This window comes from Acomys minous (assembly GCF_964271855.1).
Source record: "Acomys minous genome assembly, chromosome: 19".
Taxonomy (NCBI): Eukaryota; Metazoa; Chordata; class Mammalia; order Rodentia; family Muridae; genus Acomys; species Acomys minous.
In genome coordinates, this window is record NC_140499.1 from 52,815,667 (window position 1) to 52,839,791 (window position 24,125).

General features: G+C 43.3%; 1 protein-coding gene across 6 annotated transcripts in view; it reads right to left on the bottom strand.

Annotated features, from left to right (window-relative positions):
- Positions 1-24,125, bottom strand: part of TMEM144 (transmembrane protein 144) — a 47,737-nt gene that overhangs the window by 3,127 nt on the left and 20,485 nt on the right. For all 6 annotated transcript variants that reach the window (XM_084769056.1, XM_084769057.1, XM_084769055.1 and 3 more), the window contains 8 exons: positions 22,152-22,251; positions 20,325-20,405; positions 14,347-14,428; positions 12,132-12,208; positions 9,926-10,044; positions 7,480-7,599; positions 6,038-6,135; positions 2,470-2,523 (listed from right to left, as the gene is read on the bottom strand). In XM_084769056.1, the coding sequence (XP_084625182.1) occupies positions 2,470-2,523; positions 6,038-6,135; positions 7,480-7,599; positions 9,926-10,044; positions 12,132-12,208; positions 14,347-14,428; positions 20,325-20,405; positions 22,152-22,251 (731 nt within the window). The remainder of the gene's footprint in view (positions 1-2,469; positions 2,524-6,037; positions 6,136-7,479; positions 7,600-9,925; positions 10,045-12,131; positions 12,209-14,346; positions 14,429-20,324; positions 20,406-22,151; positions 22,252-24,125) is intronic.

Sequence of the window (24,125 nt, forward strand, 5' to 3'; positions counted from 1 at the left end):
CATAGAATGGTTCCCAGCAGCCTGTTTGTCTTGGCTCCTCTTTCTGAGTGATGGCCTGTGGGTGCTCACCCCTTGGTACAGGTAGAGTCTGCACACCGTAAGGCAAGATCTGTACATTCCAGAGTAAAACCAGAATTGTGCCTTGGTAATTCTAGACACACAGTCCACCTTAGTGGCCTTGACCATCTAGTAGGCTAGACTGGGCAGCCAGTGAGTTCTGGGGACCTGCCTTCCTTAACCTCTCTAGTGCTGGCATTACAAGCATGCACCACCACACCTGGACTTCTTTTTTGTCTGGATTCTGGGATCAAACCCAGGTCTCCATGCTTCAAGTTGAGCACTTTACCAATAGCACTGGTCCTCCTCCCCAAGGGATAGACCATCTAATACGGAAATCATAGAATGCCACTACTGGCCTTTTCCTTAGAAGTGACATGATTTAATTATAGTCATGTGGTGGACACACAGGGATCCTGAGAGAATGTGGGGGTGGGGGAGACGAAAGGAACACAGGAGCAGCCTGCTCCACATCTGCAGGGAAAGTGCAGGTGAACAGGAACATAGGACTGCAGCCTGCTCCACATCTGCAGGGAGGGTGCAGGTAGATAGGAACACAGGAATGCAGCCTGCTCTACATCTGCAGGGAAAGTGCAGGTGGATAGGAACACAGGAATGCATCCTGCTCCACATCTGCAGGGAAAGTGCAGGGGAATAGGAACAGAGGAATGCAGCCTGCTCCACATCTGCAGGGAAAGTGCAGGGGAATAGGAACACAGGAATGCAGCCTGCTCCACATCTGCAGGGAAAGTGCAGGGGAATAGGAACAGAGGAATGCAGCCTGCTCCACATCTGCAGGGAAAGTGCAGGGGAATAGGAACAGAGGAATGCAGCCTGCTCCACATCTGCAGGGAAAGTGCAGGGGAATAGGAACAGAGGAATGCAGCCTGCTCCACATCTGCAGGGAAAGTGCAGGTGGCCCTCCTGTCTCCATAACACTGACTATTCAGCTTAGACACCTAGCCTAAAATTACTAAAAAATTACTAACGTGAGTGGGGAACCTTGGAGGAAGACTGGAAATGGGATTCTGTGTCTCTGGAGACAGTCAATCGACTTAATGTGGAGAGTGAGTTGTGGAGGCTGGGTGCTGCTCATAGCTGAGAGCTGACAGCTGCAATTCTGAGTATCTTTCCCCCCTGCCCCTGAGGAATGTCTGTGCAATAAATCAACGGAGCATGTGGGGAAAACCTGAGGACCCCAGTGGTGGATCTATCAAATGCAAAGTTGAGCCCAGGTCTGCTTTGAGTGAGGACTAGGAAGGTGTACCCCAGCATGGCTGCCCCATGAATCGGGGGTCCAGCAGAGGACACAAAAATGGTAAAATGTACATGAGACAGGCTCTCCTAAGCTCATGGCAGGACTTCCTGTAAACTTAGGTTTCCTGGCCTCATTCACCATCTTTTCCTGACAGTTCCTTAGGTATCCTGGCCTTCACTTCTGACAATGTCAAAGAGGAGAGGCAACTGGGTGCAGCAAACCCAGACACAACAGAAACAGTTAAGTACCCAGTATGTAGAGTGTGTGGATGCTGCTAAGGCACTGTGCTTTCGAATTCACAGCTCTTACCAAGATTAATTACACCGGGGGCTGGAGAGATGGTTCCGTGGTGAGGAGGGCTTGCTGCTCTTCCAAAGAACTGGAGTTCAGTTCACAGCACCCACTTGAGGCAGCCTACAACTGCCTGAACTCTAGCTCCAGGTGATCCAGAACTCTCTTCTGGCTTCTGCAAGCACTTGCACTTGCACACACACACACACACACACACACACACACACACACACACACACTATTTTTAAAAAAAGTGTAAAGACCCTTAACATGTAATTCAAAGTCCCAAATTATACATACTCTGTTTGCGGTTTAATAAAAAATCAGGTTAGACCACATTAATTTGCCTTTGGTCAGAGCTTTGTAAGTTGGGTCTAGGCCAGGTAAGTTTGTCTGACTTGCTGGGTGCCTAAGTTCTCCAGACTGCCCAATTCGCTACAAGTGGAGTGCAGTACCCAGAGCTGCCACGTGGGGGCCAGCTTCCACTACACACTCCCACACTAGCGCCTTAGCCTTCTAAAATCTTTGAGTTTTCAGAAGTCTTCACCCTTAACCTACTAGCTTAGAACAGGCACTCAGTGACTTTGTTTAGAGAAGGAATATATTCAAGGGCTCTTCAGATGGGCTTAGTGAATTGGGAAGGAAGCTGTAAGTTGATGCAATTAAATTTAAAATCTGAGATTTCCGTTATAAGTACTGTACATCCAACTATGGGAGCATTTTGCTTAGCCGAATTGGATCTCACAGCAGAATGATGTTCCCATGGGGTCCGTTGTCCCTTTGAATTTAAGAATCCATACGAAGTACTCAATTTCCTAGAGGAGACTGACATTTGGGGACAGCAATCGTTTCCTCGTCGTTACCTGTATTTCCTTGAAAATGAAGACACCCCACAGTGCAGCGATAAGTCCAGGACCCTTAAATTTAAAAAAAAAATCAGATATTTTAATATAGCTGTACCCTAGGGAAAACACAGTAAGCTACAGGCAATGTAAAACATTTATAGGAGGGAAAACCCCTATAATCTAAACCTTAGCTACACACTGGTAACAAAATCAAGGTAACATCACTAAATAAGATGTATTTGGTTTTTGCTGGTTTTGTCTTCACAGTCATTATCACTATTATTTTGATCATACTATAATTTTATCGCACTGGATGCTTTTCTTTAATGTAATGTGTTCACGATAAACTATTTTAGTCAGGCCTAGTGGTGTGGGTCTCTGTAGTCCTGGATACTTGAGAAGCCAGGACAGGAGGATTGTAAACTGAAGGCCCGCCAGGGCTAAAGGCTGAGCTCAAAGCCAGCCTGTCTAGTTTAGCAAAACTGACTTAAAAAGTAGAGTAAGATTTGAAACAGGGAGGGGCTATACACCCCAGTGGTACAGTGGAAATCCTGGGTTTAAACCTAAGTACAAAACCCAAAACAAACAAAAAACCCAATTCTAAACCAAAACCAACCAATCAACCAAAAAGACAGGGGAAAAAGAAAAAAAAAAAAAAAAAAAGGAAAGAAAAGAAAAGAAAAGAAACAAACAACCTTCCTTGCTTTTAGTAAGCAAGTAGATTGTTTTTCTTTTGGTGCACTTCTTAGGCACATATAAAGGGATTGACAAAATAAAGTATATGAATACACCTTAAATTTTCTTGGCATTAGTTACATGATCTTATCTCCTCAACGAAGCTAGGGCATTTTGCCTGCAATGACAGTGCCAGGTTCCCAGGCCAACTAATCAACTTTGCCTAACACTGAACACAAAGGGAAGCTCCCTAAAATTAGCTATATAGAAAAATAAAACCATGTAAGCAAGCAATGGGAGTCCCTGGAGGCAAGGACAAGAGTGAAAAAAAATATAGGAAATTAGAAGAAACAAGACAGAGAAAAGGCACATTTCTACAATTTAAAAAGGTGAAGCTGCTCAGATCTGGTTAATGTTTTTCATCAGCAAGGAAAACTGTGGAGCTGGCTTAGCTGTGATGTTGGCGAAGAAGACATACGAGCCCAGAATTTTAATGACTCCTCTTCAAGCCCTGCAGGGACTCTGGAAGAACTTCAATAAACAATCCCACAATGTTCTCTCTCCCAGCACTACTCCCTCTGTCTAGAGGGTTGGCCCAACAAACATTTGATTGCCCTGCTTCTAGCACGTAAGGGAAGCAATAAAAATGCTCTGTTCTCCATTTATCACCATCTGCGAAGTCAGCATCAAAGGGGCCAGAGAAACAGGTCAAAGGAACCGCCTTACATCAGGGATGTAAAGTGCTGATTCTCGGGATCCAAATCAAGCGAGAAGCAGGGGCCTTGACAGGATGGGAGGAAACAGAAGCAGGAACGACACACCACTACCAACATTATACTAGGTGCCCAGGAATCTTGATCCTCTTGATCTGAAAACACCTTTCCCTTCAGAGAAGAAGTGAGGAGCTAGGACCTCCACCGGGTGCCACTGGGCTCTGAAGCTTCCCACCTGACGACTCTCTAATTACTCCATTAGCCGGGCTCTGAGCATTGCTGTGTAGACAGATGCCTGTGGTGTTAGGGAGTGATACTGTGCTAGCGTAATGGACAGCCCAAGCAGAGGAGAAAGAGCACTTCACAGGAGCTGTGTATTTTCCTTTTGTAAAATTATACATGCTACACCTAAGTCAGCCTTTGAAAGAGAAGGTGGGGTTGGTACTGTCTTAGGATGCCAAGCCTAAAGGGGGCTCAGCATAAAGCTTGGTACACAGGTGCTCAATAAAATACAGCTAATCATAATGAAAAAGAAACCAAGCTTCCTGAATGAACTGACTTAGTTTTAGAATTGCCAGGGAAGAAAGGGAACAGAGAGTTAGAGAGAGAGAGAGAGAGAGAGAGAGAGAGAGAGAGAGAGAGAGAGAGAGAGAGAGCTCTCGTGCGGGGGGGGGGGGGGTGGATTGGGGGGGCTTCCTTGAACAGGGAAATGACATCTTTCCTTTTCCTTTCTCTTCTTCTTTCTTTTTATAAAGACTTTGGACCTTAAAAAAAATTTTTTTTTTGAGATTTGCAGAGCTAGGCACTTCCTTTTGATGCCAACATGCAGGGTCTTTAAATGAGGGAAATAGATTGTTTGAATTTAGTTTTGTGTCAAGGTTATTTAATGACTATAGAGCAATGCCCAGGACACTGTGAGCCAGGCTTAGTGGACACATGGTTGTAATTTCTAACATGTTGGAGGCTGCAGGAGGAGGGTTTCAATTCTGAGGCCAGCCTGGGTTACAAAGACACGGTCTCGGAAACCAACAAAATATAATCCAAAACCCACAGCTCATATCAAGCCTTCATGATATCTGCTTTAGACTAGTCAATATTGAAATTTTTTTTTATGTTTACACACGTGTGCTCCTAAAATGACTTAGAAAAAGAATGTGAAGATTTAGGGATCAGGAGGACAACTGGTCTGAAGAGAGTGACACGGATGGCAGTGGAGGCTCAAGAGTTAATAGCCTTATTGCTCTACTAGAGGACCCATATTCCATTCCCAGTATCTATGCCGCCTGCTTCCCAACTGTCTGTAACTCCATCTCCAGGGGGATTTGCACGCAGGTACACACACACACACACACACACACACACACAGACACACATGCATAAACTTAATTAAAAATAACAGCGATAAAACGTTTGAAATGCCTGTGTTTATATACTACAATGGGCCAGAGACTGTCTAAGGTGATGCTCACAGGAGCTGTGGGAACTGTTCTCTGCAGTTTTTGTTTCTGCCAGTGCTGCAATTCACGCAGAGTTCTTGCCAGTGTCTCAACTTCCTCGTCTTCAAAATGGGGTTGATTGTAGCATTACTTATGCTATGTCAAAATAAGCATGTTGGGTTTGGTTGGTTGGCTGGTTTTGGTTTCTGGTTTTGGGAGGCAGAATTTCTCTGTGTAGTCCTGGCTGTCCTTGACTTGCTTTGTAGACCAGGCTAGCATCGAACTCACAGACATCCGCCTGCCCCTGCCTCCCCCTAGTGGTAGGTTAAAGGTGTGCACCACCATGCCTGGTGCAAGTTGGTTTTGCTGTTACCTATGCTTCACATAATTAAGGCCCCAAAGCCCATTCAAGCAGACAGCAGTTTCCATGACTAGTGGCATTATTTCTGAAAACTTCCTTAACCCAGGGACACATTGCACCAAGAGGAGTCTGAAGTTACTTTCAGTTTCACTTTACATTTATGTAGTGTCAGACAAACCAGACTAAAAGAATCATGAATAGATAATTATTCTGTATCCCAGCTGACATTCGGAAAAACTAGGAAACACCGCACGGACGTAAAGATTTAAGCATTTGCAAATCCATGAAAAAAGCAGAGGTTCTAAACGTTCGCTCCTTAGCAATCAAGAGCCTGTAGACTGCAGGGTGGCAGCGTGTCTTATTTCTAAGTAAAAAAACAACCCAGGAAACCGGCCACTTACAGCAGTGATGATTGGAAAGCTGATCACGGCGCTTAGCGAGTGGTTGGCTATGAACCAGCAACAGGTGGCGACAGCCCAGAGCACCCCTGACAGGAAGCCTGGAACACAAGGGAGCAACGGAGCGAACACTGGAGGCGGAGGCATGTGGCCCGCCGCTGAGCCTTCCCGCTTCCTCATCATGGACCCGTGAAAGCACATGGAGTAAAGCATTCTCTTTTTGTTTTTGTTTGTTTGTTTTGTTTTTCAAGACAGGGTTTCTCTACGTTATCTTGGTCATCCTGGGCTCGCTTTGTAGACCAGGCTGGCCTTGAACTCACAGCAATCAGCCTGCCTCTGCCTCCCGAGTGCTAGGATTAAAGGCGTGCGCCACCACGCCCAGCTCAGACAAAAGCATTCTTATGAACAGTGTTGTCACCTCCGGATTTTTGAGTTATGCTCTGAGGCCACTTAAGAAACCGAGTGTTTTTTTCTGCTCTAGGGCGCTGCGAGCATGGTGATGGGTCATCCCCTTTATTGTTACTAATGAGCAGCTGGGGTAGGGACGGGGTAAGCAAGAGGGGCCTAGCAAGTTCTGGATCTGAGACAGCCTGAGGAGTGAGGTTGGGAATGGTGCTAGAGCTGGGGGAAGACAGAGCCCCAGCCTTTAAGTGAAAACACCAGCTAAGTGATCCACAGCGCTTTACCCGGGTGCTCAATAAAGACTGTTGTCTATCAACCGGACATTCCGGTCGCTTATGCTTTATTTTATGCAAAAAACATTTACTTCTGGGCATACGTTTCCATATTGAATTATGCTGAACTCGTCAATGAGAAAAAAATTATTATTTTAATTGTAAATAACTAAAGGATTTTGACCCCAAATATACTTCATTCTCCAGGCATTTTTTTTTTTCTTTTTACCTTTTTGGATAAACTTTTTTTCTAAGTGGCTGCAGACTCTTATCTGTTGGCTTTTTTTTTCTTGTTTGTTTGTTTTTTGTTCTGTTTTTTTTTTTTTTACTGTAACTAGAGGCATGAGGCACTGACTAGTAATATAAATCTTAGAATGGCATAAAAAACCAGTAAAGACTCATGACCCCAACAGAAGAGCTTTTAACATGGAAAATATGAACATTCATTTTTTGACAGTTTTAGGTTCTGTATTAATGATCAAGATTTTGTGTATAGTTTCATGGGTTTTTTTTTTCAGTACTTCATATTTTATGGTGAACTGAGCCAAATGATTTAAGAGAACTCTCCCCTCTCCTCCTTTGCCTCCTCCTTGCCCCTCTTTCCCTCTCTTTCTCTCTTCCCTCTCCTTTCCTCTCTCCCCCCCCCCCACTCTCCCTTCTCCCTTTTTCCTTCTCCCCTTCTCCATCTCTAATGATTACTCAAGTCCATTCAGGGGAACCTGTCACTTCTACAGGGCACTAAGACGCTGTGTAGTTAATATTCTCTCTTACCTGGCAAGACCGCCTCTGGATACAGCCTCGGCCTGTTCTTCATGGATGCACAATAGGCCACAAAGTACACTGTACTTGTCAGAAAGATGCCACTGGAGTGTGCAAAAACATAGTCTAAATCTACAAACACAGAGAACGGGAATGCAAACATCATTTTAGCCACCTCAATAGACTTTAATCTCTGAACCGAATAAACAAAACTCACAGAAACTTAGCTTAAGTGCGCAAAACCATTAATTATACTTAATTGTCCTTATTCTTCATGTGCTGTTTGTATACAACTGTAATAAACCGATTTAAAATCTAGAAATGTTAAGTTAGCTACGGTGAGATCTATCAGGCTGGTTTTCCTGGAAATCTCAGGAAGAAACAGTAAATATTGTCTGTCTATGATGTCAAGTTGCCTTTAAAGAAGGAATAGGCATTCAGCCCAGATTTCCTATGGACTGTAGCAACTGTAGCAACTCTTGCTGTAGACTGGAAGGGAGCATGTGGGTAAAAATGAGCACTTGTATGTGGCCAAGGGCATGGCTTGCCAATCCACCCAGAGATCTGACTTGTGTTGCAGATGACAGCTACACAAGATAGAAGAAATAAACAGGGCCCAAAGTGAGTTATCCAAAAGACAGCTTTGTCTCACTGTTTACAACAAACTAGCTGCAAGGCAGGGACGGGTAATGACACACGCTGGTGGCTTGTCTTGGGAAACCCTAATATCACAGACAGCTTGAGCAGATGGCGCTGTGCCACACAGATGGGCACACTGCAGGAGCTTGGCTAGGAAATCTCCTGCAGAGTGAACACTTCCCTCATCTGCAGTTTTGACAAGGATGAGTGGTGTTGTTCATGGGTGAAAACTTGAACTGCGTATCTCTTCTTCTAAACTCAAAATCATATTGTAGATCGTAGAAATGAAACAAATCCGTCCACCCACAAAGAGATATAACGGTGCTTTAAAAGCACAAGACCATGAAAACAAGTCCTTCCTCGCTGACTTAGGACTTGAGAAAACTGCCTAATATCTGTCCGATTTAGTTTTGTTTTTTGTTTTTAACTGTAGAATAGCAATGTCAATAGTGTCATTTGCAATAAAGGTTAACTAGTTACTATCTGTGAAAGTCCCTACAACAGAGCACGTGATCCACATGTGAAGTTAAACAAATTAATGTCCGCTGAGGATTTCTTTAAAACAAACTGGAATGACGTATGCTCTGTCAGACTGCATCACACAACCAGAGTTGTGAGAACAATACCTAGAAACTCACTGTCTATTGATAGAAGGAGACAGTTGAAGACATTGTCCATTATGTGGACGGGACCAGGAGGAGCTTTCTTCCTGAGTGGTCAAATGTTTTCCACTGACTTCTGGGACTGAACTGACTTCCTCTGTGGCCATGAGAATTCTGAGAGCCACACTCATGTCTTATTTCAAACAAGTCTACAAGAGTTCTACAAAGATGTAAACTCACTTTTGGCCCTGTTTATTTCTTCTGTCTTGGTTTTTTTTTTTTTTCCTCTTCTTTATTTGATTTTTACTTTAATTATCTTTCACAAAGAAAAAAACCCAACAAACCTAAAAACAAGAATTTACATAAAACCTTAAAATAAAGGAGATGAGCAGAAGGTTCTAGTGCTGCCCATGGAGCTAAGTATAGAAAGGCAGAAAGGGGCCACCAGCCTCAGGATCATCAGTCAAGTTCAACAGTCAACAACTCAAGTTCGCCCTGTGAAGACTAAACCATCTTGACCTCGGGACTTTCCTGTCTCATCTGTGTCTTGGGAGTTTTGTGTTTTGAGTTTCTGTGTCACCTAGTTAACAACTCACACTGCTTTTCCACATCCCTCAGCCTAGACCCTCACTTTATTCTTTTTGCTTCCTTAAGTATGTCATGCTTACATGGAGCTACAAGACCCTTTACAGTAGAGCCTCGCTCGGCTCCCTTCCTGCTTGCCTGGGATGGTTGCCCAGAATGTTTAGTTTGCTCCTGAAATACTGATTTTTAAAACTAGGGGCATTATGCTGACCCTTTGAGATGGGCCACAAGTAATATCTTCTGTCTAAACAGCCTTATGTTTTGACATTTACTTGGTTTAAGAACACGGGGTACTAAACTTTAGCTTTTTTTTTTTTTTTTGAAAAGCTCAGAATATATATCTTCCCAGAGGTTATTGGACATTAGTGACTCTTCATCATCTCTGAAGCTTACTGGGAAGCTGGGAGCCCTGTGCTGAGATCCCAGCAGCGGAAATGAGTCCTGGCTGTAGCTGATTCCATTTGTATGCTACAGGTCCCATGAAAACAAGCCGGCGTCCATTGCTAGTTGTATTCCTTCTGCTTCTAGTTCATCACTTACAAACGAAAAGACAAATGCACCGAGCACTACTGACTTGACCATAGCTCCTTTTCTACTAACAGAGAGAATCAGGAGGGAACCGCTTCACTCACCGTACTGACTTGCACCTGCATAGACGCTGTCATTTCTTTTGCTGTGGTCTTTGATGTAAATGATTGGCACAAACGTAGATCCATAGAGTACTCCAGATATTACTGCAAGGCTGCAGCCCCTTAAGAAACAGAAAGACACCACTGTCAGCCTCGGCCAAAGGAAACATTCGCAACACACAAATGGAACCCCCAAGAAAGGCTTTCTTCGATATGCAAATGGTAAGTGGTTTATCAGAAGCCATCCTCTCTGACTTGGTCCCTGTGGCTGGCAGAGTCATGAACACACAAGTGTAGCCCTAGCTCTTCTACTGTGTCATGGCAGAAGGACATGGCATGCAGAGGGAGTAAGGAATCATCACTACAAATAGTCACTATAGATGAGCTGAGACTATTGCCACCACTGGGTCATATGCCATACAAATTAACTAGTGTATGATGTATTTATGGGTGCACATTGTGTTTCTCAAAGTCCCCCTCAAAAGCATGCTCCTGGGTCACCATGGAACCATGGCAGATGATGGAAGACCACATTTTTGTTTAGAACAATTCCAGTGACTTTGTCACGAAGTGCTAACTGAACCTAAGAACCTGAATATTTTAGGGTAAAAAAAAAATCCTTTAAGGGAAGAGAAAAATGTTGCATTTCAAATACTGCTAACTCCTTAGCCTTGGGCCCTGCATGCATAGAGCAGGAATGGGCATTTCCGGGGACTTGGGAGTGAGGGAGAAGAAGGGCATTTAGGGCAGTTCCTCTATCTTCATACAAACGATGACTTAAGAGGAAATCAGTTTTAGGCCAGACCCCTGTCTTCAACGCATGGTGGTGCAACCCTCAGAGAGAGGAGGGTTGCAAATTTGAAGCAAGCATAGAATCTATGCCAAGGTTCTGTCAACAAACAAGCTAACTAATTAAAAAACAAAACCACAAAATAAATTAAAAACTCCTCTAAGCCTAAAAAACAAATTCCTTGTCAATATTATTTAAGGTCGTTTAAAGGACATAGAATCTAGAACTCTCTGTATATATTGGCAATACATTTTCTATACACTCCAGATGGCTGATTTGAATGAAGACAAGACTCGATGGCTTGGGAATGGCCCAAACATATAACTATGCAAAGAAAATGAGAACGTCTTTTTTGGTGGAGCTTGGGATGGGCCCTTAGGCCTTTTACATCCTAGGTGAGTGCTTTAACCTACATCCTTTGAGCTATATCCCCAGCCCCCCCCCCAAAAAAAATCTTTCCCTTCACAAATACTCTGCTAATAAGTGGCATGCTTTGTGGGGAAAGTATATGAGAATATTTTTTAAAAAATTAATTTAGGAGACTAGTTCATTCTGAATGCATTTTACCAATGAATATATTATATAAATAAATTTGCAACACAGCTTGATTAATTTCTGTTCATTTTCTCATTCACTTAGTTAAGTCAAACATTTATCTCATGGCTTCTTTGCCATCATGAAGACAACTTATCTACTGCCTTTAGATTGGGATTATACCACTGCTCAGTGATAAGAGTGGCTAGCCTGTACAAAACAGCACAAGTAACCACGCTAATGTCCTGGGCCCAAAGACAAAGTCCAAACAGCCATGACTGTAAGGGAAAAATGCACACTACAGCATGTTTTAAAGAGTTTGGCCCACCAGGAAAAAAAACCAAAAACTAAAAACTAAAAGTAAATGGAAAAAAAAAAAGTCACTGAACCCCCATATCCTAATGGGAGACAGGCTGCTGTTAAGGCATCTCTGAAGTACTTATGATAGAGGCAGAGGATTTACATGCCACAACATATTCTACTCTTATTTGGCAGCAGATACCTGGGGTCATAAAACACATGAAAGAAGGGTGGCAGCCCTGGGCTGATCAGAGGAAATGGAGTGCGCTATTTAACTAGATTGTGAATACTCACAACATGGTCATTATGCAACCTCATTACTTTTTGCACCGAAGTCCTACAAAAAAAGGTCACTTTTGTTCCTGACTAACTGGTCAGATATTGTAGTATTCCTTGAGGCATCTTCTATACCTAAAACTCAGCAGAGTGTAAGGAGCAACCCCTACCCCCCAGGAGGTGGAAGTGAGTGTTTTCCTGGTCATTTCCCAATTCCTGGGATTGGATGCGTTTCACCACATCTCTCTGGACCCTCTGTTTTAGAAACCATGAAACACAACAGTAGACAGAGAAGCTGCCTCGCCTTACACAATGCGGTGGTACTTGGTAGAAAGTCTGTCTACCCAGGAGGAATCTGCACAGGAGTCTTCGGTTGTATTGATCACCTGTGGAAGTCATCAGAAAGATCTGTATACAAGGAACCTTCAGCAGACAATTTCAGCGCGACGCAAAGACTTCCAGGCTTTCTTCGCCTCTCAAACACACCTCAGCACACACACGAGTCACCTATAGGCTGTGGGAGGTCAGAGGTGCTGTTCTGACTCAGCCCCTCCAGTCTGCAACTCACACTTCCCACAGATTAACATGGAGCCATTTGATAAATTTAGCTCTCGTGGGTCACTACTATATTTTAATAAACTGTAAAGAAGTTAGACTCAAGAAAGACTCAGACTTTCTACGGTAGAATGCATAAAAATCAATAAGCATTTTAATGTCTCTTTTCTCCCAATAACACTATTTTAATATTTCATTTTACTGAACTGAAAAATAGTTCCAGCCATGGTTCAAGGTTACTTTAAGTGGAGGAAAATCTGTGAGCAAAGCTGAAGAAAATTTAACATTTCTATCATTGACTGTAATCTTTTGTTCCCTCCGGCTGACCGTGTCCTTGGTGTAGATAAGGAGATACAATTGAATTCACTGTCCCCGCTGAGTCAGGTTTTCCTCAGTCTGTTCTGGGGGTGGGGGTGGGGCACCGGCATCCTCATCTGTTCAAATATTCATACATCTTTAATCTCAGTTGTTTGTACCCCTTGACCTTGCCTGGAAGAGACAGTAAGTAGGCCTACCATGTGCCTCTTCTCCAGCTGTGCTTATTTCAGTTTTGTTTTTGTTTCTTTACTTTTGTTCTTTTATTCAAAGGGTGGTTAGCTGGGAGGCATCTAGATCTTGGATCAGGTGAGGAACAAGACACAGGGCCAAATTATTATTTTTTTTTCTTGAAGCACACAGGGCTTAAAGGTGCTCAGGAATCAGTATCCCTTGCCTCTCTTTCTTTTTAATGAAGTTATCAACCATCTCAGTTTACAAAGGTTTTGATAGGGAAAAAGGCAAGGGGAGGGGAAGAATGATGGTGCAGTGGTGATGATGCCAGGGAGGCTGTGGGTGTGGCCTTAGAGAGGGCAAGCGGCCAAGGCCCTTAGCAGATGGAGGGGATGTCTGAGACTGAAGGACTGGCACTGGGTTCCTGGCAACGTGGACTCACCCTTATGCAAGCTTTGCAATGGGACCCGGGACATCTGGGTTATGTCTTTTTAAGGTTGGCCCTGTTTAAAACTGATTGGCTATTCCAGACCAGCTAATATTCTTCATGGTCAAAACAGTGCCTCCTTGTGTCTTTTCTGTCATTGTCATTAAGCAAAATGTGATAAAGATAAAAACCAGAAATGGGAAGAACACCAAGTCCGTTTCCCACTGGCACACATCTCATTCAGCATCCTTAGGGCCCTCTGACCATCCCTTCCTTCTGTCTCCTCCTCAGCCTCTTCCCTCCTTTTTCAAAGCTACTCTATTCTTTCCTCAGGGCTGGAGAGATGGCTCAGAGGTTAAGAGAACTGTCTGCTCTTACAAAGGTCCCAAGTTCAATTCCCAGCAACCACATGGTGGCTCACAACCATTTATAATGTGATCTGATGCCCTCTTCAGGCCTGCAGGTGTACATGCAGGCAGAGCACTGTATACATAGTGAATGAATGAATGAATGAATAAATCTGTTTTTAAAAAAGTCAGCCTCATGATTGGGAAGGAGCATCACCATGGAAACCTGACCCACTTCTGATAAATATGCTGAACTATTTTTTATAGCCATGGGAGATGGAAAATACCACCTTCTCACATGTGGGTCAAAGTTATGTTTTGTCCTTACATCCTGTGGTGGTTTGAATGAAAGTGGCCCCTATAGACACACAGAGAGTGGCACTATTAGGTGTGGCCTTGTTGGAGAAAAAGTCTCCCTGGGGGTGGGCTTTGAGGTTTCAGAAACTCAAGCCAGGCCCAGTATTGTTATCTTTTTCTGCTCCCTGCCGATCTGGATGTAAAAAAGGTCACCTCTCCAGCACCATGTCTGCCTGCACGCTGCCATGCTTCCTGCCTTGATGATAATGGACTAAACGTCTCCCAGCCTCAATGGAATGCTTTCCTCTATGAGTTGCCATGGTCATGGTGCGTCCTCACAGCAACAGATGTCCTAACTGGGACACATCCTGATCTTAGGTGTCAAATCAAATCGTCCCACAATACTCACAGGCTCCGTCATCAGTGGTGTGGTGTCCGCACTGCACGAGTTATTCGGAATTTCACTTTTGATGAACAAAAATGTGAGCGCACTAAAGGGAAGATAGATTCCAGTGAGATTTACCAGGATGGGATTTTTTTTTTTTTAATCAAGCTGCCAGATTTTTAAGACAAAACAAAACTTAAATCGAGTCCTGATAATAGAATTACTTCCACATGCCCCCTGTTGGAGGCCTTGCTGTCCTTCAGAGCCCCATTCTCCTTGATGTCCTTCATCTGGCAGGGTAATGAGCAAACACATGAGACTTCCCCTAAATTGGATCTAAATTGGACTTCCCTGTTTTAGCCAATGGTCTCATCTTTTTTTTTTCCAATTTGAGCATAGTTTTGACTTCGCACTATGTGAAAATAAAAATGAACACAACACTGCCATCTATTGTAATGACCAACTCCAAACATTTAACACTATCTTCTTGGGCAATGGTAAGAGATGGCCATTTCTACATGACAGTGACACTCTTCCTGCAGGCAAAATCAGAAGGGTGATATCTCCTAAGCTGTGAGTGTCTCACCTTTCCCCTTTACCAATGCTGACCCCAGCTCCCCAACACAGGGACAGCCAAAGAATGGATGAATCAAACCGACTTACACGCACGTACATAAATAAGTTAAATACATATGTATGTGTACATATGAGTGTCTGCTTTTCATTTGTAAGGCTAATATGAGATTTCTCAATTGCATTTTCCTTTCAAAGTGAAAATCCTCAACTTTTGTATGAACTTGTATGTTTTTCTAGTAACACAAAATGATGTTAGATACTTGAAAGCTACAGGTATGTTCTTCCCCCACCCCTTAAAAATAAAACTACAGAAGATGGCTTAACCTCCTTGAGACTTAACCTTCTCATTTGTGAGCAAGTATTTTGTATTGTACTATAGGTGAAAAAAAAAAGGACAAAGCTCAGAGAAACTGGGAATGAGATTGTTAAAATTCCGTACTGGCACAAGAGTGGTGATGAACTTGGGGCTGTAAAACACGCACTTGGAAGTTCTCTTCTAGAAGTAGGCATGCCTGTGATACTAGGACTTGGGAGACAACAGAGGAGGACCACAATTTCAAGGCCAGTCTGGGCTTTGAATTCTAAGGCACCATGAGCTATATAGTGAGACTTCGCCTTAAAAACAAAATGACATAAAGAGTGGATTTTATGAGATCAAATGCAGCACACATTTTGTATTGTTAAAGGAGGAAACTTTAGGTGCCTATGATTTTAAGTCGGAGTTTTGCCTTTGGCTTGTCATCTCAACACAGACGGATCAGAAGGTGCTGTGGCATTTTGGTAGGGCTGTCCAGCATGGTCCATAGTTAGACAAAAGGACTGCAGCACCAGGAAGGGCAAAGCTAGAAACAGAGGCCTGCACTTCCTCACAATGCAGCACGGCGATGGAGGCTGGGCAAAACCAAGACTCCAGAGAGACAGTGCAAGGAGACAGAAACAGAGCGGATTCTTGGATAACTCACAGTACATCATTTCCTTTTTTTAATAAGAAAGGAAATCTGTCCAGAAGCCGAGGAAAGAAGACAGCAAGTTCAAAGCCATCCTGGACTACCCAGTGAGGCCTGACAGGGGCCAGCAAGCGAGCAAGCGATCTAAAGCCCTAGAGCTGTTTCCTTTGTGTAAACAAATGGACTTGGAATACATACAGGGAAAATGTAAAACAAGTCTCACTAGTCCTTTAGAGACTGGACCGTACAGAGGACTGCAATGGTTATTGTAATTTTAAACAGAAAAGGAGCATCTGACCTGGAGAGATGGTTCAGTGGGCCAGGCTCATGCTGTGCAAGAATGAGTGCTTGGCCGGGCGGTGGTGGCTCACGCCTTTAATCCCAGCACTCGGGAGGCAGAGGCAGGTGGATCGTTGTGAGTTCGAGGACAGCCTGGTTTACAAAGAGAGTCCAGGACAGCCAAGGCTACACAGTAAGACCCTGTCTCAAACAAACAAACAAACAAACAAACAAACGAATGAGTACTTGAGTTTGAATCCTCGGAACTTATATAAAAGACAGAGTATACTTATTGTATACTTATACAATGAGAGAGCATGTATGCTCCTCCAGAAAGATGGCAGACTGGGACAGCAGAGTGCCTGGAACCTTGTAGGCCAGTTGGCCTGCTGAATGCAGCAGTGATGAGGGCGTATCTCAGAAAAAGATGGAAGTCAAGGACCAGGAGCTGAGGATGTCCTCTGGCCTTCATGCATGTGCCATGAGACCTCTGCACACTAATGAATATGTGTGTGGATGTACATATACTTAGACACACTGACAGACATAGACAGATACACATAAGGACATCATTCCCCTCCCACAGACACACACATAGGCATCCACACAGACTCAGACACAGATGCAGACACACAGACACACAGCAGACACACACAGACACACACAGACAGACACACACACATATACACACACATAGAGAGAGATAGAGAGAGAGAACAAAGCCATGTCTGGAATCAATGAAACTATATTTTATTTCTTCACAGTACTATGAGCTCTAAATTCACTCAGTGAATGCCCTTCAGAATGAACTTATTAAACCAATTAAGTTAAACTAATTAAATAAACATATTCCTGCAATTCTACGCAGGAGAGCAATGCAGACAGGGCCAGAGTGCCTCACAGGAAGAGATCCCTGCATTCTCCCACTGCAGATCTTGCTCTTCACAAACATCCCAAGGGGGCAACTATGTGGGAATATAACAGAACAGGCATTTGGGGGTTTACGTGGCCCTAAAAGGCTGTGTCAAAAATTTGGTGACTAGTCTATTTGCTGTGGGAACGTGGTCAGGACTTCAGAGGTGGGTGTTAGTCAGAAGTTGGGTGTTAGGGGCATGCTTTTACAAGGGGCTGGTTGTGGCTCCCTGTTTTTCTCTTCTGTTGCCCTGTGGTAGACGGCTTTGCTCCTCCACATACTCTGGTCCCACTGCGCAGCTTCCCCACAGTCCCAGCTCATGGGGCCGATGTGTTACAGTCTTTTCCACTTAAGTTGATGATCTCAAGTGTCTACTGAAGAACACACAGCAAACGGTGGTGGAAACCACCTTACACGTGGAGCCTAAACTGTGTGTCTAGCCATACAAAGCTCTTAAAACACTTACTTTTCAAATTATCTTATTGTCGGCACTAGCATTAGCCCCCTTTACGGATGAAGAAACCAAGGGCTTGGAGAAAAGACCTGTCCAAGGTCATATGGGTAGATGTGGCAGAATATGAGAAACTAAATGATTTGTAATTTTAGAGAAAAGTTTGTTTTTCTAAAGAAGAAATTTGGAGGGGAAAAAAAAGTGCTTAATGCACTGGATAGACCAATATTGAATTATTACCATCATGCTAAGACTAGAATTTTACAGTGTGAAGAAACTGACTTAGAAAGACTGAAAGCTGGAATTCCCTGCAAACTGTATAAAACACATAAAACTGCCTCTAACCAAACGTGTCAGTAATTTAGAGTTTCAGAATCGGCTTTGCTCCAATTGCCTGGGGGCTGCTCTCTAAGGCCACATTTCAATGACAAAGAGACTGCGCCTGAACGTGGCTGGGGAAAGCACCTCTCTGGAGGAAGGAAAATATATTGTTCTTTCCCCAGAAGACCAAGAAAGCACTAAAATATTTGTAGGTGATGCTACTCATTGTGCGCTGCACTGACAGTGGCTATAAACGGAATCCAGACAGAATAGGTGACTGAATTTAAGGTGACCTAATTCTTGCTTGAGTTTTTATCAGTGAGACGCCACTGTGTCAAAGTCCTTTTCGTCCTCACCGATATAGTCTATACAAGTAGAGGGAGAGACATGGAAAGCCAAGTGCTCCAGAGAGAATGTGGGAGGCAAGAACGTGGTTAGTGGGTTAAAAAGAACCAATGGGAGACCAGGGCAGTGGAAGCTGGAATCAGTGCTCTGCAAGGCTCTCCTTACCTGTGATCCCACGTGCTAAACTGTAGGTACACACATTCCTAAACGTAACCAGGGCCCTACCCTGTGTAGCGTGGTGCTGCCTCCTTGCCTGAGGCCTGGGGCATGCATTAGCATCCCTTCGCCCAGTTAGCCACCCAGAAGAACCACCAGTACTCAGTCACTCGCAATCCCTTAGTCAAATAGTGATTTGCAGTGCTGCATTCAGCTAACCTGAGCACAAACAACAAGAGTGGTGAAGCAAGCTGGCAGATCCAATATGCCAAAGAGGACCCATTAAGTGTTGCCTTTCACCCTAGGTGAGAGAAGTGTGGGAGAATGGGGAAATAGAAGGATCCAGAGGGTCCTAGAAACCTACAAGGAGAACATTATGACAGCTGCATCTGGGCCTAGTGGTTCTGCTCAAACTATAGCACCAACCAAAGAAAATACATGCAATAAACATCAAACCCCTACCCAAATCTAGCCAATGGACAGGACATTTTATACCAACTCTGGTGCTCCATATTTGACCACGTTCCCTTGATGGGGGGGCCCAGTGGCACTCAGAGGAAAGATAGCAGGCTATCAAGAAGAGACTTGATACCCTATGATCATATAGAGGGGGAGGAGGTCCCCCTCAGTCACAGTCATAGGGGAGAGGAATAGGGTAAAAGTGGGAGGGAGGGAGGAACGGGAGGATACAAGGGATGGGATAATAATTGAGATGTAATATGAATAAATTAATAAAAAAGTGTTGCCTTTCAGTGAGAAGGTGAAAGTTCTCAGCTCTAAAGAAAGGGGGGGTGCGGGGGGAGGGAGGAGATCAGCTCGGCTTCACGTGGGTCCACTAGTAAGGGGAACAGGGGGGCTGTCTCTGACATGGACTCTGCTGCCTGTTTTCCATCACTTCCCCCTGTCAGAACTGCCTTACCAGACCACAGGGGAAGAAGATGAACTCAGTCCTGATAAGACTTGATGTGCTGGGGTGGTTAGTTAGGGGTGCTCCCTATTCCAAGGAATAGAGTAGGAGGGTGACAGGGAAGAGAGGGTGGGACGAGGAGGAGAGGAGGGAGGGGGCTACGGTCAGGATATAAAGTGAATAAATAAAGAAATTAATAAAATAAGATACAAGAAAGCAACACAAAAATAAAAAACAAATAACAAAAAAGAAAACTGCACTAAAGGTTCTAACATGTATAGTAAGAACAAAGCTATCGCATAAAATTGTAAGGAAAAGATATTTCTGCTGGTTTTTTTTTTTTTTTGTCACAATGAGACTACAGAAACATGGCCTTAGTGCTTTGTGAAAATGGAAAAGGCATGAAGTCATAGTGTTTGATATTCTCTGTGCTTTAGGCATCTTCAGGATGAGGAAGAACTACTGCACTAGATGGCATCAGTGATGTAGAGGGCATAGGGGGGCATAGAGGAAGCCAGCACAACACTGACTTGGACAGCACGGTTTTGTAAGCAAAAATAATGCAATGCATTCTGGTTCTCATTCGGATGCTATGCATTGTGATTATCTAGAGTGCAGGTGTTACAATTGAGCTTCAGAGCCATTAGGTGACTTTTTCTCGTTTCCCAGAGCTTTTAAAAAACTAAAACTAGAGTGTTTCTTGTTTTAGAAATAAGGTCTGCTATTGAGAATTTTATGAAATAGATTTAAGAAAAAAAAAAGTAAGGGGAACCAGGCATGGTGGTGCATGCTTGTAATCCCAGCACTTGGGAGGCAGAAGCAGGCCAATCTCTGTGTGTTCAAAGCCAGAGAGAGAGAGAGAGAGAGAGAGAGAGAGAGAGAGAGAGAGAGAGAGAGAGAAAGGGAGGGAGCACTGGCTGCTCTTTCAGAGGATTCAGGTTTGATTTCCATCACCCACATGACTTTCTAGGCACCAGGCACACACACGGTGCACATACACTCAGGCAGAACATTCAGGCACACATGAAATAAAACAGAGATAAAAATGAATCTTTAAAAAGCGCTCTGCAAGACTGAAGGCGCAAGTGACTAGAAGTGGCTGCAGACCTCACTACTGACAGCCCGGCTCCAAGGTAATTCAGCATCGGCTTGGACACTTCTTCTGCATCCATCCCAAACCAGCCAAACCTGGAAATCCAGAAGAGTATTAGATCAGAGACTGCTAAAATCTTTTAGAGTAATGCTTTTAGAGAAATCCTGAGTTTAATTCGTGGCTCTCTCATGCATTGTCTAACTTTAGATAAGTTATGTCTCTACACTATGCTCTACTTTCCATGGTAAAGTGAAGAATATAGCGGTTGAGACACAGTGGCACCTTCCCGTAATCCCTATAGACATGACAAGAAGAACTTAAGGCCAGTCCAGGCTACAGCACTCATGAGATAGAAACAGGTGGATCTTTATGAGTTTGAGGCCACCCTGGTCTCTATATTGATTTCCATACCATCCAAGGCTACATAGTGAGACTCGATTCCAAAGAGAAAACAACAAAAACAAAGCAAATCAAACTCAACCCAATCCAACCCAACCCAAAAAACAACCATGGGAAAATTGTGCGTGATTGCATGTGTGCATGAACGCATGTGTATATGTGCATATGCACACACATGTATCTCAAGGCTGGGGGTCAAACTCATAGTCCTGCACATCTACCCAATACTCTAACACTAAGCTATATCTCATGCATTTAAATTACTTCTTGATTAATAATTCCTATTCTTTGACATCACTTCACATTATTTCCTTTTCATTATGGTTTAACATTGCCACAATAGCTAGCATTTATCATGAAGAGCCATCCAAGGGAAAGAGAGCAAGGCAAGAAGTATGTATTAAAACAAACAAAACTCCAAGGTGGTGGGAGAGAAAGGATGGGAAAGGATATATATATATATATATTTTCTAAATTAGTAAAGTGATTTGCCTTGTTCTTTTGGGGTGGTTATAATGCTTTTGAATAGAAGGAAAGCCTTAAAGTGAGGCAACAGTAATGTTCTCTCTACTCATTTCCTCAAACCTGACCACATGAGACACCGACCACGGGGATCACACTATGTCCGTGGAACATCTATGATAGTCATGTATCCCCAAACAAGCTCTTTGTGTAATGGAGGAGGGGCTCTGCAAATATAGATAGTACCCCTGGGACAAAGAAGGCTCGAATGCATCATTTTGATTAGCTTAAGTTTCCACACAAAGGCTGCCTGTGGCTTGTGGCTAACCTTTTGCACAGAGCAACTTCCTAGCTCAAGTTGAAGAAGTTCTCCTTGAAGAGCCAGAGTGTTTTAGATGTGGCTTTCCCCCACCTCTCTGTGCTATTGTACTGTAAGAGCAGCTGTAGACAATGATACTTAGATGCTTTTATATGGCTACATCTCAATAAATCTTTACACAATGATAGGAAGATGGAGCCATAGATTGTTGGTCTGTTCTAAAGAACATCTATTTTAGAATTGGTACCTGGCTAGGACCTGACCTTTAGCATTTCAGCCTCTTTTGTTGTCAGCTCTCTTACTCACAGTGCTTGCCTCATAGAATTCTATCAACGAGGTGAGAATGATACACATTAACATGCCTATCAAACCAACATGCAGCAGAGAGGGAAAGCAGACATCAGCTGCCTGTCTCTCTCCCAACTTGTGTCCCAGATACAGCATTGTACTTTTTGTTTTGGTTTCCACTTCTACATCTTCATCAAATATCTAGATCCTTTATGAAGAGTTTCAGACGAATAATAGTTAGACGTGGCTCATTTTATATGTACCAGCCATAATCTGAAACTAAGAATCATGTTATTTCTCCCCATATGGCTAAACCCCAGTTTACACGGAATACAGGGTGCAAGGATTTCAGCTGAGATTTGAATTGTTTTACCTTGAGCTTGCCCAGCCAGTTAAGGTGTTAAATGATCCCCAGATTAGGATTCCAAGACCTAAACCAATGGTTTTAATAATTGGGACGACAGCAATGTTCCCTGTGGATACAACGTGAAGGGAACATGGGTTACTTCCAGTACAACAAACACATTTCTAAGTTAAATCAGTGCTTTCTTCTAACTTCAACTTCTTCCCCAACACAACTCCAGAATGTACTCTCTGCATGCACTGGCTTTTCTCCCACAGTCCCTCAACCATTGCCTGACGCTCTTGAGGGTCACTCGGGGCCAAGTCACAATGATGTTGAATGTTGTCGTTAGCATGGCTGTTAGAGAGGCAAGGTCTTGCTATGTTGCACATAGCTGGCTTCCCACTGTAGGGCCCAAGCAATCTTTTTACTCCAATCTCCCCGATAGCTGGGACTATGGATGCTCCACCATACCCAGCTGATTGCTGCTTTTTGTAAAACACTTACTTTACCTTCTCTGCACCCTCGTTCAATCCTGCAGTCTCCTCTTACAAGAGTTCTTTAGATTTGCGAGTCACCTTTGTCTCCTGATTTGAGCTGTTGACTGGAGGTCCACGCCCTCTGTTACCATAGCTTTAGTCTAGACTGACTTGAGTCTGAGTCTGCTCTAAACTGCTGGTGGAAATCTGCAACTAAGTGTCCTTCACCGCCCGAATGTTACAGCCTTTACACTTGGACGGTAACATCCTCTGCTTGTTTTCCCTTTTGAAAAAGTTCTGGTTTTAAGGTGTTAGCGCCTCCATTCTAATCACCTGCAATGAACCTTTTACATCACCAGCTCCTCCCTTTTCCTCTGTGCCTCAGACTGATTGGTTATAATAACCTATAATGTGGTAACATTTCCCAAGTTTGGCTCCTTACGTATGCACCCAGAGCACAGTGGAACCTGCTTGGCAGACACCAGTGTTCTAGTGTCTATAAAGGTCTGCACAGTGAACCTGGAGTGGCGGTACATTCCTTTAATCCCAGGATCTCTGTGAGTTCGAGGCCAACCTGGTCTACATAGTGTTCCAGGTCAGCCAAAGATACACTGTGATACTCCCATCTCAAATAAATAAATATACACATTAAAAATTATTTAATTAAAGTAAAATTAAAAAGATTTTTAAAAGCTCGCTTTGGCCATGCACCTGTTAAAATTAAGGTGATACAAGTAAGATTTAGCATGGCCCCTCCCTGCACAAGGAGGACGGAGATAGTCAGGAAACATTACACATTTTACATCAACCTTTACAAAAGAACAAAACCAAACAAATAAACAAATAAAACCCCTGCAGGCTGACAAAGGAGAGATGTGTCTTATCTGCAATTACTACATCAGGAAGCAGAGGCAGGGGGACTCAGAGTTCTAGGCCACCTGGGTGTCTCCAAAAGCCTAAAGAGTGAGTGAATCTTATTTATTCTTTCCCAATTCCACACTGTAAACAATCACAGAGGCACATTTGAAGTATGGCAATGCAAATGCTGGTGGAAATGTAAAGTTTTACTTATTTTGAGCTCTGACTAATAAATTTTATTAAGCCATCTAATCCCTCAAAGTCTCAAGCAGTACCATTTTAACATTTTAAAGTTTATTTTTGTCTAAAAAAGTTATCTCCTAAAGATTTTCAGTAACTCTCTTTGTTTGAAAAAAAAAAAAAGAAAGAAAGAAAGAAAGAGGAAGGAAACTTTCCAGGGTGCGTTCTTATTGAAACAAGAACTGTTTCTGATTGGCTAATGGCAAATGTAAATTCCAGTATAGATTTTAAGGTATTGATAAAGCAACAAGGAAATTTCTAATTGTTTCTTTCTTTCTTTCTTTCTTTTTCTAAATGTTATTCAGAATAATTACATCCCTCTATTTGGCAGCTTTTAAGGAAAAGGTCAAAAATGCTGTTAGCAAAGGATTGCTCTTTAATAAACATTTTCTGATAAACATGCCGGAGAAAGGTCAACTGTATAAAC